The sequence below is a fragment of the Arvicanthis niloticus genome, chromosome 15 (assembly GCF_011762505.2).
Source record: "Arvicanthis niloticus isolate mArvNil1 chromosome 15, mArvNil1.pat.X, whole genome shotgun sequence".
NCBI classification, from domain to species: domain Eukaryota; kingdom Metazoa; phylum Chordata; class Mammalia; order Rodentia; family Muridae; genus Arvicanthis; species Arvicanthis niloticus.
In genome coordinates, this window is record NC_047672.1 from 72,091,605 (window position 1) to 72,106,100 (window position 14,496).

The following is a 14,496-nucleotide window of genomic DNA, read 5'->3' on the forward strand; positions in this document are numbered from 1 at the left end:
ACATAGGCTGATTACCTGTCAAGTGCGACATTATGAACCATTTTATATTCTCAAAATAATCTATGTAGCTGGATATTACTTATATCCATTTTGTAGATGAAAAAAAACCCCAAGGTTCAGAGTTTTACAGGATAGTATAATAAACAAGCACCTGGGATTGAAACCCAACTGGATAATTTATGCCCTGAGTGACGTGTTGCAGAGGAGCTGCCTGTTCTATTTGAGTAGCTCAGCTACTTACTTAGTTGGCAGTTTCACTAGACCCAGTGGAGGTATGTCTGTATGTGGGTAGAAGGGGGAGGCTTGGAGATGATCATGTCTCACACATGAGGGTCCTGCATATCTAATCAGTGCCTGTTATTTGCAGCATCATGGGATGCAAGGAGAGTTTCTGATGGTAGTTATTTCAGTCAAACCAGTAATTCACCCTGGTTTTCTGGGTTCCATTTAAAATGTTCCTAGCAGGCTCATGTGTTCCAATGCCTGGTCTTCAGCTGTTGCCACCGTGTGGAAGTTTGTGGAACTTTTAGGACGTGGAGATTTGTGAGAGGAAGTGTGCCATGAGGACAGGTGGTGGGGTTCTGCATTGTGGTTCCACTTCCTTTTTGCTCTCTGCCTCTCGACTGGATACAATGTGACCAGCAGCAGTCATGGCTTCCTGCCCGTGAGTGACTGTGCCATTCTTAAACTGTAAGCAAAAATAAAGCCTTTTTCCCTTAAGTTGCTGTTTGCCAAGTATTGATCATAGCAGCAAGAGAAATAAGTAATATGCTGGATCACAGGGCAGAAAAGGAAAATGAATGTCTACCACACCACCATTTTTTTTATGTAACAAAATTTTATTTTTAGGTTTTACAGAAATTCAGATATTCCAACAAATTTCTTTACATTTCCTGGACCTTAAAAAAAATTACACACAACTTTTGGACACAATAGAACAGAATGAGAAAAGGAGTCTTTTTTTTTTTTTTAAAGGTTAAAAACATGTTTCTTGTACTTAACATTTAGTGGTTTACATGTGTGTTATCTCTGTACAAATGGTATATCATCAATGATCCATCTTCATAGTACTGTGGTATGCTAAATTACAATTAGGGTTTGTGGCAAAAACATAAAAGCATTTGCGTGTGGAGAGGAAGTACCTTTTATTTTTTTGAAACATTACCGCTAACAATGTAGGATCCAGATAGAATCATAATTTACATGGATTAGAGGAACCTAATACCTTCTGATTTTAGTGTAGATACAGAGATAAATAAAAGGTGAATTTGTAAAAAGTTGTGTGTAATTAAATTTAGTAAGTAGGTTATTCTGAATGCCTTGGGACAAGTACTACTTAAAGCAACAAGTAGCCCCCAGGATGACTAGTACCATACTTATAGAGGGTAAGCATTCCCTTAATTTAGTTCTTTGGGATAGCCTGAGTTTTCTTTCTGTGATCTGGGTTTTAGTTACGTGAGCACTTGAGTGTATTTGTACTTTTAGCCATTTGACTTGTGATCTTATGGGAGCATAAGAGAGGGCAACCCAGATTCTCATGTTGTCCTCCAGCTGATGCTCTAGTAGATGCTAATTTAACCTAATCCCGAGCCTGAGAGTGCAGGCATTCTATTTGTGAGTTTTTTTCTGCTCAGGTATAGAACATGAGCTGGCTTGCACTGAGCCCCCTTTATATGCATTTATACTCAGACAACGGGCTACTCTAATATCAAGTATTTCTCTGTTGTTGGACTTAGGCAGGGCATGTTACGAGGGCAAGGGTTGGGGGATCCTGGGAGGAAAAGATTCTTGAAGACAGCTGATTAGTTGTAAGTACTTTCAAGTGCCAGCTAACCAAAAGGGAAAAATATGAGAATTTTCAAAAGCAACATTAATAAACAAAAGGTAACTCACCTATCAAGTTCCTGTGACATATAAGTATATAGTTATTTACTTCTAAGGCTATTAAGTCTTTACTTATTTTGTTAGTACCTCTTACTATCATTTAGAAGAAGTAGGTTTAATGGATAGTTTCTTTTAACAAAACAAAAATGAGTATACGTCAGTAAAGGAAATAAAGAATGTGGATTTCTAGTGACATATAGAATGAGGAAATAGAAAACTCATATTTTAGATGTCTATTTATAAAGTATATTAAATTCCTATGCATATACTAGGGAGAATTAGAAAAGGTGTTTATTTGATAGCAGCCTGTATATTACATGAGAGAGCGTCCAAGTGAGAATAAACTTTCTATTTGTTCAGAGCTCCTTGATGCTGTTTTGTCAATGACAGGGAAATCTACGTTGCTTGGAAACCTACGATGTCCCAATGTACTTCCTGTGATTCACAGTTTGATGAAGTCATAGCACATGGCAGAAACATTTCTTTCTTGATAAGTCAGACAGACAGATTAAACTGAACACACATTGGGTAAGAAGTTTGAAGGGCTAAGTCTCTTAATAACCATGTGGTTGTAACTAATTGCACAGTGACATGAGTAGACAGTAGCAATGAGGGACCAAGGATCAGAGGCATTCCTCAAGACATGACACTCCATGGGCCTCTTGGCTACTGAGGCGGGCATAGTCTAGAACTAACTGCCCTTTTATTTCATTTAATAGCATTGAAAGATTAAAGCTTTTTATTGTTTTGTTTTCAGTTTGATTTAAAAAGGACAGCTTATAAACCTCGGTACATATGTATTTTACATGTTAATTCTAGCATATTTGTATTCTTTCTTAAACTATTTCCTGACTATGATTTTCATGGATGTTATCTGATCTTATCTAATGACAGTTTCCAATGAGCTGGTGTTTAATACGTGATCATCGCTCCTCCCAGGAAATCACTCGAGTCTCTGCAGATCTAGAATCAGAAGGTGCTTTAAAGAGTGGATGTTGTCATTTTTGTGCATATTCGTCTCTGAACTCTGATCTCTCCCAAGCGTCTTCCTTCTTGGTGCTGATGTACAAAGCTGTTTGTTTAGCTGTTATTTGACTTGTTTTGTGCTCATTCTAGAGAATATTGGCTTAACAGAACTGTAGAGAGGAGAGAGAGAAAGGGTTGGGGGAAGAGAAAAAACACATCATTTATTTTGTCAGCAAGATATTCACGTCTTAGTTATAGAAAAATAATGCCACAGCTAGGCCTACAACTTGATAGAGGGTTTTCTTAGCATGCACTGGAGTGATGACATGTTTGTCACCTTAGTTCTCGGGAGGTAGAGGGAGGAGGATAAGGAATTCAAGGTCATCTGTAGGTTCATAGGACGCCTGAGGCAGCCCTGGTTGCATGAGACCGGACTTCAAAACTCATAGCTAGACCCACACTTAGCCCTTTTCTTGGGATGACCATCATGGACTTTGGTTCAAACATACTCTATAGAATGGGAGTTTGGGACCATGAACCATTCGGCTGTAGTGTGGCAGACTTGGGCGGAAAGGCCACAGGCTCCCTGGTTTTGCAGTTCAGTACTTGAGAATATAAGATAAGCTTCTGGTTTCTGAAGCTAGAAGTGCTGCTGAGAGACCATGTCATCATCTGAGGGGCTTTTCCCCTGACTTCTGCCACACTTAAATGATTAAACGTGCCACTACAGACACATTATGATCTTAATGAACTTGCCTCAGCAAGACATTTTAGTTATTTTAATGTGCCCAGAGCATGCAGAGGATAATTGAAATATGTTTATGTTATACTGATGATTTGTCTGTAATGATTTTGTGAGATGAGTCATGCTGGCAGAAACTCCACAGAAGGGAATGCTGTCTCTAGACATTGTTAAAATTACACAAGAAATGGTGTGTCTTGTATAGTGCTGTAGGGGTCCTGCACCTTAGATGGCCCACTATGCCACCTAGTACAGAGCCCGGAAATTAGGTTTGTGGGTCCAGGGTTCTACTAGGTTTGAATGCCTCACTCTGAAAACATTTCTATTTAAAGTTCACACAGATGAGTGCCTGAGTGCCAAGTACTAGCCAAGGATACCAGGAAAGGAAACACAGAAAGCACCATATGGAAATAGGTGCTTAAAAGAGGGTGCTTGGGGTTGGAGACATGGCTCAGGAGTTAGAACACTGGTTGCTCTTCCAGAGGACCAGGGTTTGATTCCCAGCATGGGCCACCATCTGTAACTCTAGTCCTAGAGGACCTGATACTCTCTGGTCTCCATGGGCACCAGATATGCATGTGATATACAGACATATATGTAGGCAAAAATCAAAACAAGACAAAAACAAAAACTCAAAACAAAACAAAAACCATACACATAAAATTAAAAAATATAGCTGGGTGGTGGTGGTGGTGCACACCTTTAATCCCAGCACTTGGGAGGCAGAGTAAGTTCCAGACAGCCAGGGCTACACAGAGAAACCTGTCTCAAACTCTCCCCTTCTTCAACAGTAAAAAGCGGCACATGGAAGAGAGGTTGGCACACAGAAGTGCTCAGGGTTCTATTTGTGTGTGATGAAAAAGAGCAAGGAGATACCTTTGATGGCCACAAAGACACCAACCACTATAGAGAAGCAGGCTTTTCTGTGAGGCATTTGTGAATAACTATGAACCAGAGCACATTGGTTTCCTTTCCTTTAGCTCTAAGCTGCCCAGGTTGGCTTTGTGCTCATGGCACTGTGAGATGAAGCACATCAGGGAAGAAGTGTCTATTGCTGGGTTCAGGGTTAGATTGAATCTCAGTGTTCTACACTGGGAGAAATGAGTGTTGGAAAGGCTTGTGATTAGCCCCTGGAGTAGCATGCTCATACTTAGGGAAGACGAGAGCTACCTACAGAGCAGCTGTTGCTTTGTGAAGATCCTGAGCCTTCTTGTGGAAACAGAACATCTGTGGCCAATCTCACAAGAGTTGTGCCCATCTCTCCACTATCTAGGCCCATATCTCAAGGCAGGATCCTGACAGATAGGCTCTGTCCTGACTGGGACAGATCACTGGTCCACAAGACTTGGCTCTCCTTCTTCTTGGGGTCACCTGTGGCTTTCAGCCAGTAAAATCTCTGACTGGACCCCTCACTATAACTCCTCACTATAATTGATCACTCAAGTTTTCTCTCCTGAATGATCTGTTTTTTATTTTTTACTGTATTGTTTTTTTAATTGGATATTTTATTTATTTACAGTACAGATGTCATCCCCTTTCCCCATTTTCCCTCCCTAGAGCCCCCTATTCTATACCCCCTCTTCCTTTATGCTTTTGTATCATTTTGATTACATGCATATAATAAGGTCAGTTCTAGGTTGAGGTGAGGGTCTAGCAATACAATAGATGCAAATAGTGAAGGAACAAGCAATGCAATAAACACAAATAGTCAAAGAAAAAGCAAGGCATTAAACCCAGTTACGTGAACATTCCTGTGATTATTATTTCTAAAGGCTTATCAGGATGACCAAAATATCTGAGCCTACTTCCCTGTCCTAGCCCAAGGTCATTTTTACGTCTGAAGCCTACTTCCTTGTTCTAGCCTAAAATTTAGGATCCTGTCTGAAATTACTTCTTTGTTCTGGCCTAATATTTAGATTCCTGTCTGAGATTACTTCTTTGTTGTAGCCTACGATTTAGACTCCTACCTGAAATTACTTCTTTGTTCTAGTCTAATGTCAGATTCCTGCTTGAAGCCTACTTTTTTGTCCTTGGCCAATGTCATATTCCTGCCAAGCAGCCCCTTTCCTTGTCCTTTGCCCATGTCAGCTTCTTGCCAAGCAGCCTCAAAGGCTCTCCACCTCTCCCCCTTTTTAATTTTGTTAACAGGACTGAGCCTGTCTTAGTTCATTCTGACAAGAATGCCTTCCTTACCTGTCATGGAATATGCATTATCAAAGGCAATGCATTTATGTCTTAGGTTGGTAAGGCTCTGTGCAGAATCTTACCCATCCTTTTCTTGCCAGCCAGTTAATTTAATAACTTTATCTGGGGGTCCATTTTCAGGTTTAAGCCATGTACTTTGGCTGCCAATATGTTGATGTTGTTAAAGATAAGCTTTAACATGATAGGCAGGAATAAAAGTATTCCCAGGACAAGAAGGGGTAGCCTGATCAAGCTATATATGCCATTTCTGAGGTTTGTCCAAAATGTAAATACTGAGCTCAGGCCATGGATAATTTTTATCAGGATTATTTGCAGTGTCAAAGGTCAACAGAGTGGCACTCTTTAAATTCATAATCTCATTATACAAAGTTAACACACCCAGAGAGGCGTTAGGATTATGCCAAATATCCTACAGGTGTCTTTAAACTTTTTTTTAATTATAATGACAGTCATTGTGAATTTCAAAAGTAACACTACTCCAATAATATTTGTCATGGCACTTGGGATGGTTCCTAACTCTTGAACTCTGAACCTCCTTTAGATAATTTGAATAGGTTATAGAGCATCATTCATTGTTCCAGATACCTATATAAATCCTTTTGTATACTCTATACATCAGTAACATTTTTTGAAGATGGTTAACAAAAAAAGTTGTCTTAACTCCTTGTGTCAATGCTATTGCAGAAGCAGTGGTGCTAGCAATTAAAGGAATTACAGCTGTTATATCAGCAATAATCAAGTCTGCTACCCTCTTGCTTCTGTTTAAAGCCTAATTCACTTCTTCCAGCACTTTCAAGCTTTTTTCAAAGAATCAAGGTTTTCTAATACTCATGGCAGTGAGACAAAAGCTGGTTGAAAGACCCCTGTAACAGACAGGTTTCAACACACAAACAAATCCAATTTTAGCTTGACAATTAAAAGAGCCTTAAAACATGGACTAACCCTTGTTTGAAATCCAGATCCTGTCCCAACATTATCTCTTGCTATACTGACATCATAGTGAGCTACAGCTAGCTTCCAAATATGTTCCTGACAAAGTCCAGATCCAGTCTTCCAAAAGTAGACTGTTACAATTTCCCATATTGGATTGATTTCTAGACCCGTACATGATTGAGTCCTAATAGCTGGGCACCTTTACAAAGAATACAAGAGACATAGTTTCTCTTTTTGATTCTTTATCCAACAAGGTCTAAAAACTTGAGGCAAGGCAGCTTGTCCCATCGGGGATATAGTCAAGCAAAGGTGGGTCAGGAACATATGTCCAATACAGCTCCCCAGTTACCCTTGTCAGGGTACTCAGCAAGCTCATAGGTTGGCATCATTCTTTGTCTCAGCAACAGTGTCTCACCAATCTTTTTAAAGTTCCATGGGCCTCTTCCACAATACCTTGTCCTTGAGGATTATATGAAATCCCCGTAATAACTTGTTAACAAAAACTCAACCGCTCAACTACAATTGCCAGACCCATTATCTGTTTTTTTTTTTAAATTGGATATTTTATTTATTTACCTTTCAATGTTATATCCTCTCCCATTCCCCGGTAAAACCCCTTACCCCATTCCCCCTCCTCCTATTACTATGAGGGTGTGCTCCCACCATTCTCCCATTCCCACCTCCCTGCTCTCGAATTCCCCAACACTAGGGAATCCAAACTTTCAGGCCCCAAGGCCCTCCATTTCCACCTCTTTTTCCTAACCTCTTACCCCATCCCCCCTCCTCCAATTACTATGAGGGTGTGCTCCCACCATCCTCCCATTTCTGTCTCCCTGCTCTCGAAATTTCCCAACACTAGGGAATCCTAATGTTTAGGCACCAAGGCCATCCACTTTCACTGATGCCTGGCAAGGCCACCCTCAACTACCTATACAGGTGGAGTCATGAGTTCCTCCCTTTGTGTTCTAAGGTTGGAGATTTTAGAATGGCTACTCCAGCTTGTTTCTTAGGACCATTTGCTTGAAAATTTGCTTTCCAGCTTTTTACTCTAAGATAGAGTCTGTCTTTGCCACTGAGGTGGGTTTTCTGTATGCAGCAAAATTCTGGGTCCTGTTTAAGTATCCAGTCTATTAGCCTATGTGTTTTAATTGGGGAATTGAGTCCATTGATATTAAGAGATAGTAAGGAACAGTGATTGTTGTTTCCTGTTATTTTTGTTATTAGAGGTGGAATTATCTTTGTGTGGCTGTCTCCTTTTGGATTTGTTGGAAGAGGATTACTTTCTTGCTCTTTCTAGGGTATAATTTCCCTCCTTGTACTGGAGCTTTCCCGCTATTATCCTTTGTAATGCTGGGTTTGTGGAAAGATATTGTGTAAATTTGGTTTTGTCATGGAATATCTTGGTTTCTCCATCTATGGTAATTGAGAATTTTGCTGGGTATAGTAGCCTGGGCTGGCATTTGTGTTCTCTTAGGGTCTTAGGTCTCTCAGGTGCAGAAAGAAAGGAACCAGTGCTCTGGGCCAGGAGTGAATTCCTGGGTCCTAGTTGGTCCCAGTTACTCCTTGTTTGGGGTGGGATGTTGCTGTTCCTTACCTAAGATACTGCTGGGGTTAGAGCTCCTGGGAGGCCTGCTTCCTCCAGGTTTTGCGAGATTGGGGGCAGAGCTGCCGCCCGGGATTTGCTCAGTGCCCAGGCCCAGACCAGAAGGATCTGTTCTTTTTTTTGTTTTGTTTTTCTTGACTTTGTTGCATACTGGGTCTCCTCACTTATGGTATCAATGGGGAGCTGAGGAAGGAATGTGGAAATTGTGGTGTGAAGTCAGTGAGTGAGCTAGGTTCTGACTGGGACAAAGCAAGTTCTGTGCCAACATTTCAAAAGTAAGGAAACCCTCCACAGTTGGAGGGTTGGCTGTGTCAGTCAAGGGAAGGACTTCCTCATATTTTGCATATCAGGTGTTCTACTTGTCTATCCTTGGTCCTGGCCCTCCTTCTCTCTTCTGCAGGCTACTTTTTACAAGGTTTTCTTAGAATGTTTGCCTGTGTCTGAATTGCTTAGAAACTGCTATCTATGCCTGGTATTTTTTTCTTCCTCGTGTATGATACCACCATGCAATGACATCTGTGGGGCATGTGATCTTCGGGGCATGAAAATAACCAAAATTGGTTCCAGTGGGGCTTGGAACATAAACAGTCCCCACATCATATTGGGAAGCCACTTGGCTTTGGGAGTAATATTAAAAAGTTATTACATTGCTTACATGGCATGCACATTGGGCCATTTCCCCCTGAAAGCCAGGCAAGAGCTGGCTCTTCACACAGACTTGTGAAGGGCATAGGCAGAAGGGGCTAATGAAAAGCAAGTCTTTCCTCTCCTCTTGTGGTCATCCCCTTCTGTCTTAAGAGGATGAGCTATCAGGGAAGTTTGCAGAATTACACAGAGGCTACACTGTTAGCACTGCCAGGTAAAACGTTTTGCTCTTTTCAAAATTTTTGCTAACATTTTTTCATGTACCATGGATATTTTCCATCAGGGAGGTAATTTAACAGATGTCACATTCTCCCAGGTTTGTACAGAGCAGAGCTGAAGAAATAAGTTATTCAAGCTGCTTCGGATCTTGGTTCAGTCGGGTTTGACCTTGTAGCATGTCATGGGCTCTGAGTTGCCCATGTTTCATTGCTAAGAGGCTCTAAGCAAGTCCTTTCTGAAGTTGTCATTTGGATCACAGTTCAGGAGAGCAACACATAGTACAATAGTCCAGGCCACCTAAATGATACTTTGTTGTATTTTCTATGTGCTTACTAATGTTGAAAAGTCTCCTAGGTTGGTTTCTGCCAATTGTTTCTATCTAAGCTATACAAGTAGGGTCTGAAGTCCCCTCAGTCAGGACAGCTAGGAGTGGGGAGAGGGGGAAGCCACTGAGTAATGAGAGGCCAGGCTCTTTGGGGCAATGGCCAAGGAATCCCATTTGTGAAAATGAGTAAGGGGGTGATCCCAACTGCTTTTTCTCATTGACTAAACATGTTTCGCCATTTTCTCCCACTCCACTTGGAAGCGGGTCCACTTCTGACACAGACCCGCTATGGGTATGGGGTATGGAGCGTTACATGCTGTGGCATGTGTGTAAAGGTCAGAGGGCAGCTTGTGGGAGTTGGTTCTCTTCTTTCCCATGTGAGTCCTGGGGGCTGAGAGCACAGCTGTCAGGCTTGGAGCTAAAAGCCTTTACCCGCTGAGCCACCCTAATAGCCTCATCATTTTAAACATCTTAATTTTTCCTACCCTTTTTTGTTTGTTTGTTTGTTGTCTCCTAGTTTTCATTGAACTTGATGTCATAATGTCAGCACGGGCAGAGTAGGTACTAAAATGGTCTTCTGGCCACCATGGGAGACCTTATCTGGGAAGAGGCAGGTCTGGGACCCAGTGGCTGTTCTGTAATGTGATGGGCAATTAGATTTGGATGCCAGGCACTGCATTTTCTCCTGTGACCTTTCTCACAAAGTAGCTCAGAAGAAGGGCTTAACTCAGAAAGTGCCCCTTCTCTTCTTCCCTCATCCACATTAAGTCTGCCTGTAGAATCTGTTAAAGTGAGATAACAGGTTTAGTTACTTGGTAGGCCTTCTCTTTGCGTGCTGAATGAGTGTGTTGAAGATTGTGAGTCCAGATGATGTTCACTGTCCAGTTTGGCCTGAAGTTATCTTATCTTTTTTTATATAGGGAGGTCAAAAGGCTCTCCCTATGACACCCACAGGACAGGCTCAAGGCAGGGTGAGAGTGTTGAATCCTCAGCTTTCAGTGTGTCTTCAGGTGATTAATGGGTCCCACTCTGCCTACATTACAAAGTACTAGGCACTCGCTTGTCATCTTTGTAACCTGTTGCCATCCCATCTGGTGGTTTAAACCACACACAAGCACTTCACCATATTTATGGCCATTCTTCAGAAGTATAAGTAAAGGCAAATCCAAACTGGGTGTTATACACACCTAGTCCAAATCTGAATTGAGTTTTGTTCTCACGAATCCATCTCTGCTGTCATTGACTAGTCAGCCTTACACACCTCCCTCTATGCTTCCTTCCTGTCTGTAAGTGAGGCTACTGATTTCTTTCATTTCTCTACTGTCCATTCTACTCCTTTGGCCTGAATGTTCTTGTCATACATACCCATTTTCATCTTATTCCTACCCCTCTGCAAGTGACACACACACACACACACACACACACACACTTTGGTCATTTCTCTACAATATTTTGTCTTTAATTGTATCCCCTGGACAATGTATATTGATATTTCTGAACTTGTGTATTTGGTAGTTTTATTCAGTGCCTAGCTGCTGCCACCTCCTCCTGCTCTTCCTCTTCTCTTTGGAGAAATAAAATAAAATAGAAATATAAAAATTTAAATCCAGATTCTACATATGAGAGAGACTATGTGGTATTTGTCTCTCTTAAGTTTGGCTTAGTTCATGTAACATGATTTTCAATTCTCTCCATTCTTCTGTAAGAATCAATGTTTCATTTTTCTTTACATCTCAAAATCCTTTGCACATGTAGCACATTTTCTTTATGAATTCATCTGTTGATGGACATCTAGGAGAGGCTAAGGCTAGCTGGTAGCTTTCCTGGAGGTAGCTCACCATTTTCATATGGCCTATGATGGGTGAGCTCTGAGAGGCAAGGTCCCAAGAGACTTCACCTCAGGATTGCTTCTTGCAGCTCATTTGCCTTTTCCCATCACGATTACATAGTCTAATGATTCCTAGGAGTTAGCCCACCCTATTGGGCAGATTTTCTGCAGATCAACACAAAGATGAACTTTCATGAGTTAATAATGTTTATTATTATATTTCATGAATTAATGCTGCTATTATGAACTCCTGATTTGATTCAAATACTTTTAGGAAGAAAGTTTTAAGAGATAATTTTATTGTTTTTGCCAGAAGGATATAATAAAGTTAAATCAAGAATAAAATGTGCCCATTCCTCTTAATAGTAAGTAAGACTGCATAATAAGAAATACGAGTTTCATAATTACTCTAAAAAGAGAAATAGGCTTGGGACAAATTTGTGATCAGGGAAAAACATTCATTTTAAGGCAGATCCAAGAATGAAGTATGTATTATAAAGCAAGGCCATGTGAAACTATTGCTTTGAACTTATAATAAGCTTTTGGAATGAAACACTGCTTTGAACTTACTATAGACATTCTTCTGTAACTCCCATTTTGTATAACATTTTATCTATGAGTTAATTTCTAAAGAACCTTTGTCTAAGAAGGTATAAACAGGCTAGAGAAAAGAATAAAGTGGTGGCTTGTGGGGCTCTGCCCTATTCATCCAAATATATATGTGTGGCATTGGAGGCTCAGCATGACCCACCAAATGTATATATGTATATGTCTGCTTGTCTATATGTGTATGTGTATGCATGAACACTTATAGAGTTGATGAGAGAGGTGGTCAGGCTTGACCAGAATGTGTCTGTGAGTGCATGAATGCGTGCCATCTCTCCAACCCAACCAGTGCCCTTTAAAGCACAATTAGTAAGAGAGTTACAGAGTAAGAAACCAGAACTTATCAAAACAGAACAGTCAGAAAGAGTTAAATTTCCAGATGTCATGAGCTTCTGGACCCCAGAACAGTAAGAGAGAGTTACAAGGCCATAGATCATCAGTCTTTGTCCAACTCTGTGTCCCACCTCAGTATTTATGATGCTGGGAAAATTCCAAGCATGGCTCCATTTTGGAGTTGTTGTGAACAGTGATAGTGCAGCAGTAAACACTGGAGTATCTCTGTGGTGTGTTGTCTTAGAGTCCTGTGGAGTGAAACAGCTTTGCAATATGGAAGTTCTATTTTTAGTGGTTTTTTTTTGTTGTTGTTGAAGCTTTCCTTGATTTCCACAGTGTCTGCCCAGTTTATATTCTTATAAGTAGTATAGAAATGTTCCCTGTCTTCTGCATCTTAACTAGTATTTATTTTTTTATGATAGTCATTCTGACTAGAATGTGATGGAATTGAAACTCAGTTTTAATTTACCTTTTCCTAAACAATGCTTATCTTTACTTCACCCAGAACACAATAGGAAAGTTATGATTAAAAAAATTCTCAAAAAACTCTGGAATCAGTGTTATTACAAATCAGATGTGATATTCCAGCCCACAGCTCCAGGATAAGACTTCTGCTTTACTGCAGCCAATGCTACACTAGGGACCCCAGAGACTAAGCAGGTACTTAGAACTCCAGAGGACACATAGGTACTTGGAACAGCAGAGGCAATGTTGGCACTCCAAACTCCAGATGTCACGTAGGTCACAAAGATCCCAGTGGAGACAACCTACTGGGCCCGAAGACTCACTCATCAGGAGAACCCCAGGCCACTCAGGCTAGAAGACTAGAGAGGAAACAGAAACCAAGGGGAAAAATCTATCAGAAATTAGCACCTAAATCTACAATAACTATAAATTCAGATGACTAGAGATTAGCATAAGAACACAATCAACAACAACTAGGGTAATATGGCACCTCCAGAGCCCAGCTATCCTACCACAGTAAGCCTTGGATATTTTAACACAGCTGAAGCACACACAAAAAAATAAACTTAAATACAATCTTATGAAGATAATAGAGGCCTTTAAAGAGGAAATGAATAAATGCCATAAAGAAATCCAGGAAAACACAAATAGATGAAGGAAATGAATGAAACTGTTTAAGACTTGAAAATGGAAATAGAAGCAATAAAGAAAACACAAACAAGAAATCCTGGAGATGGAAACTCTACATAAGTGAACAGGAAGTACAGATGCAAGCATCACCAACAGAGAATAGGAGATGAAAGAGAGAATCTCAAGCATAGAAACTATTTTTCCTAACCTAAAGAAAGAGGTGTACATAAGCATACAAGAGGCTTACAGACCACCAAAAAGACTGGACTGGAAAAGAAGACTCCTGGAAAAGAAGGAAGAAAAAAATGTCAAAAACTGCAAGGGGAAAAGGCCAAGTAACATATAAAACAGACCTATTAGAACTACACCTGAGTTCTCATTAGAGACTATAAATACTAGAAGGGCCTGGACTTGAAGCATCTTGCATACTCTAAGAGATCACAGATGCCAAACTACTGTATCCAGGAAAACTTTCAGTCATCACAGATGGTGAAAACAAGATATTTCACAACAAAACCAAATTTAAATAATATATATCTACAAATCTAGCCCTACAAAAGAGACTAGAAGGAAAATTCCAACCCAAGAAGGTTGACTACACCCAAGAAAACATAGAAAATAAATAATTACATGCCAGCAAAACCAAAAGAAGGGAAACTCACCACTCCCCCACACTACCACCACCACCACCACCACCACTACCGCCACCACTATAAATATCAAAATAACAATCAAACACAAACAAAATAACAATAAAAATAATTGGTTATAAATATCTCTCAACATCAATGGACTTAATTCCCTAATAAAAAGACACAACCTAGCAGAATGGATGTGAAAACAGGGTCCATCATTCTGCTGTATATAATAAAAACACACATTAACATAAAAATAGATATTATCTCAGAGTAAAGATCTGGAAAAAAGATTTTTCCAAGCAAATAAACCCAAGAAGCAAGCTGGTATAGCCATTGTAGCATATAACAAAATAGACTCCAAACCAAAATAAGTAAAAAGAAAGAGATGAGGAAGAACACTTCATACTCATCAAAGGAAAAATCCACCAAGATGACATCTCAGTTCTAAACATTTGTGCCCCAAATACAAGGGTA

At 40.2% G+C, this 14,496-nt stretch overlaps 1 protein-coding gene across 3 annotated transcripts in view; it reads right to left on the reverse strand.

Annotated features, from left to right (window-relative positions):
- Positions 1–826: 826 nt before the first annotated feature.
- The window catches only part of Lhfpl3 (LHFPL tetraspan subfamily member 3), a 493,326-nt gene continuing 479,656 nt past the window's right edge, over positions 827–14,496 (reverse strand). For all 3 annotated transcript variants that reach the window (XM_034519038.2, XM_076913168.1, XM_034519039.2), the window contains one exon: positions 827–3,020. In XM_034519038.2, the coding sequence (XP_034374929.1) occupies positions 2,992–3,020 (29 nt within the window). In that variant the 3' untranslated portion in view covers positions 827–2,991. The remainder of the gene's footprint in view (positions 3,021–14,496) is intronic.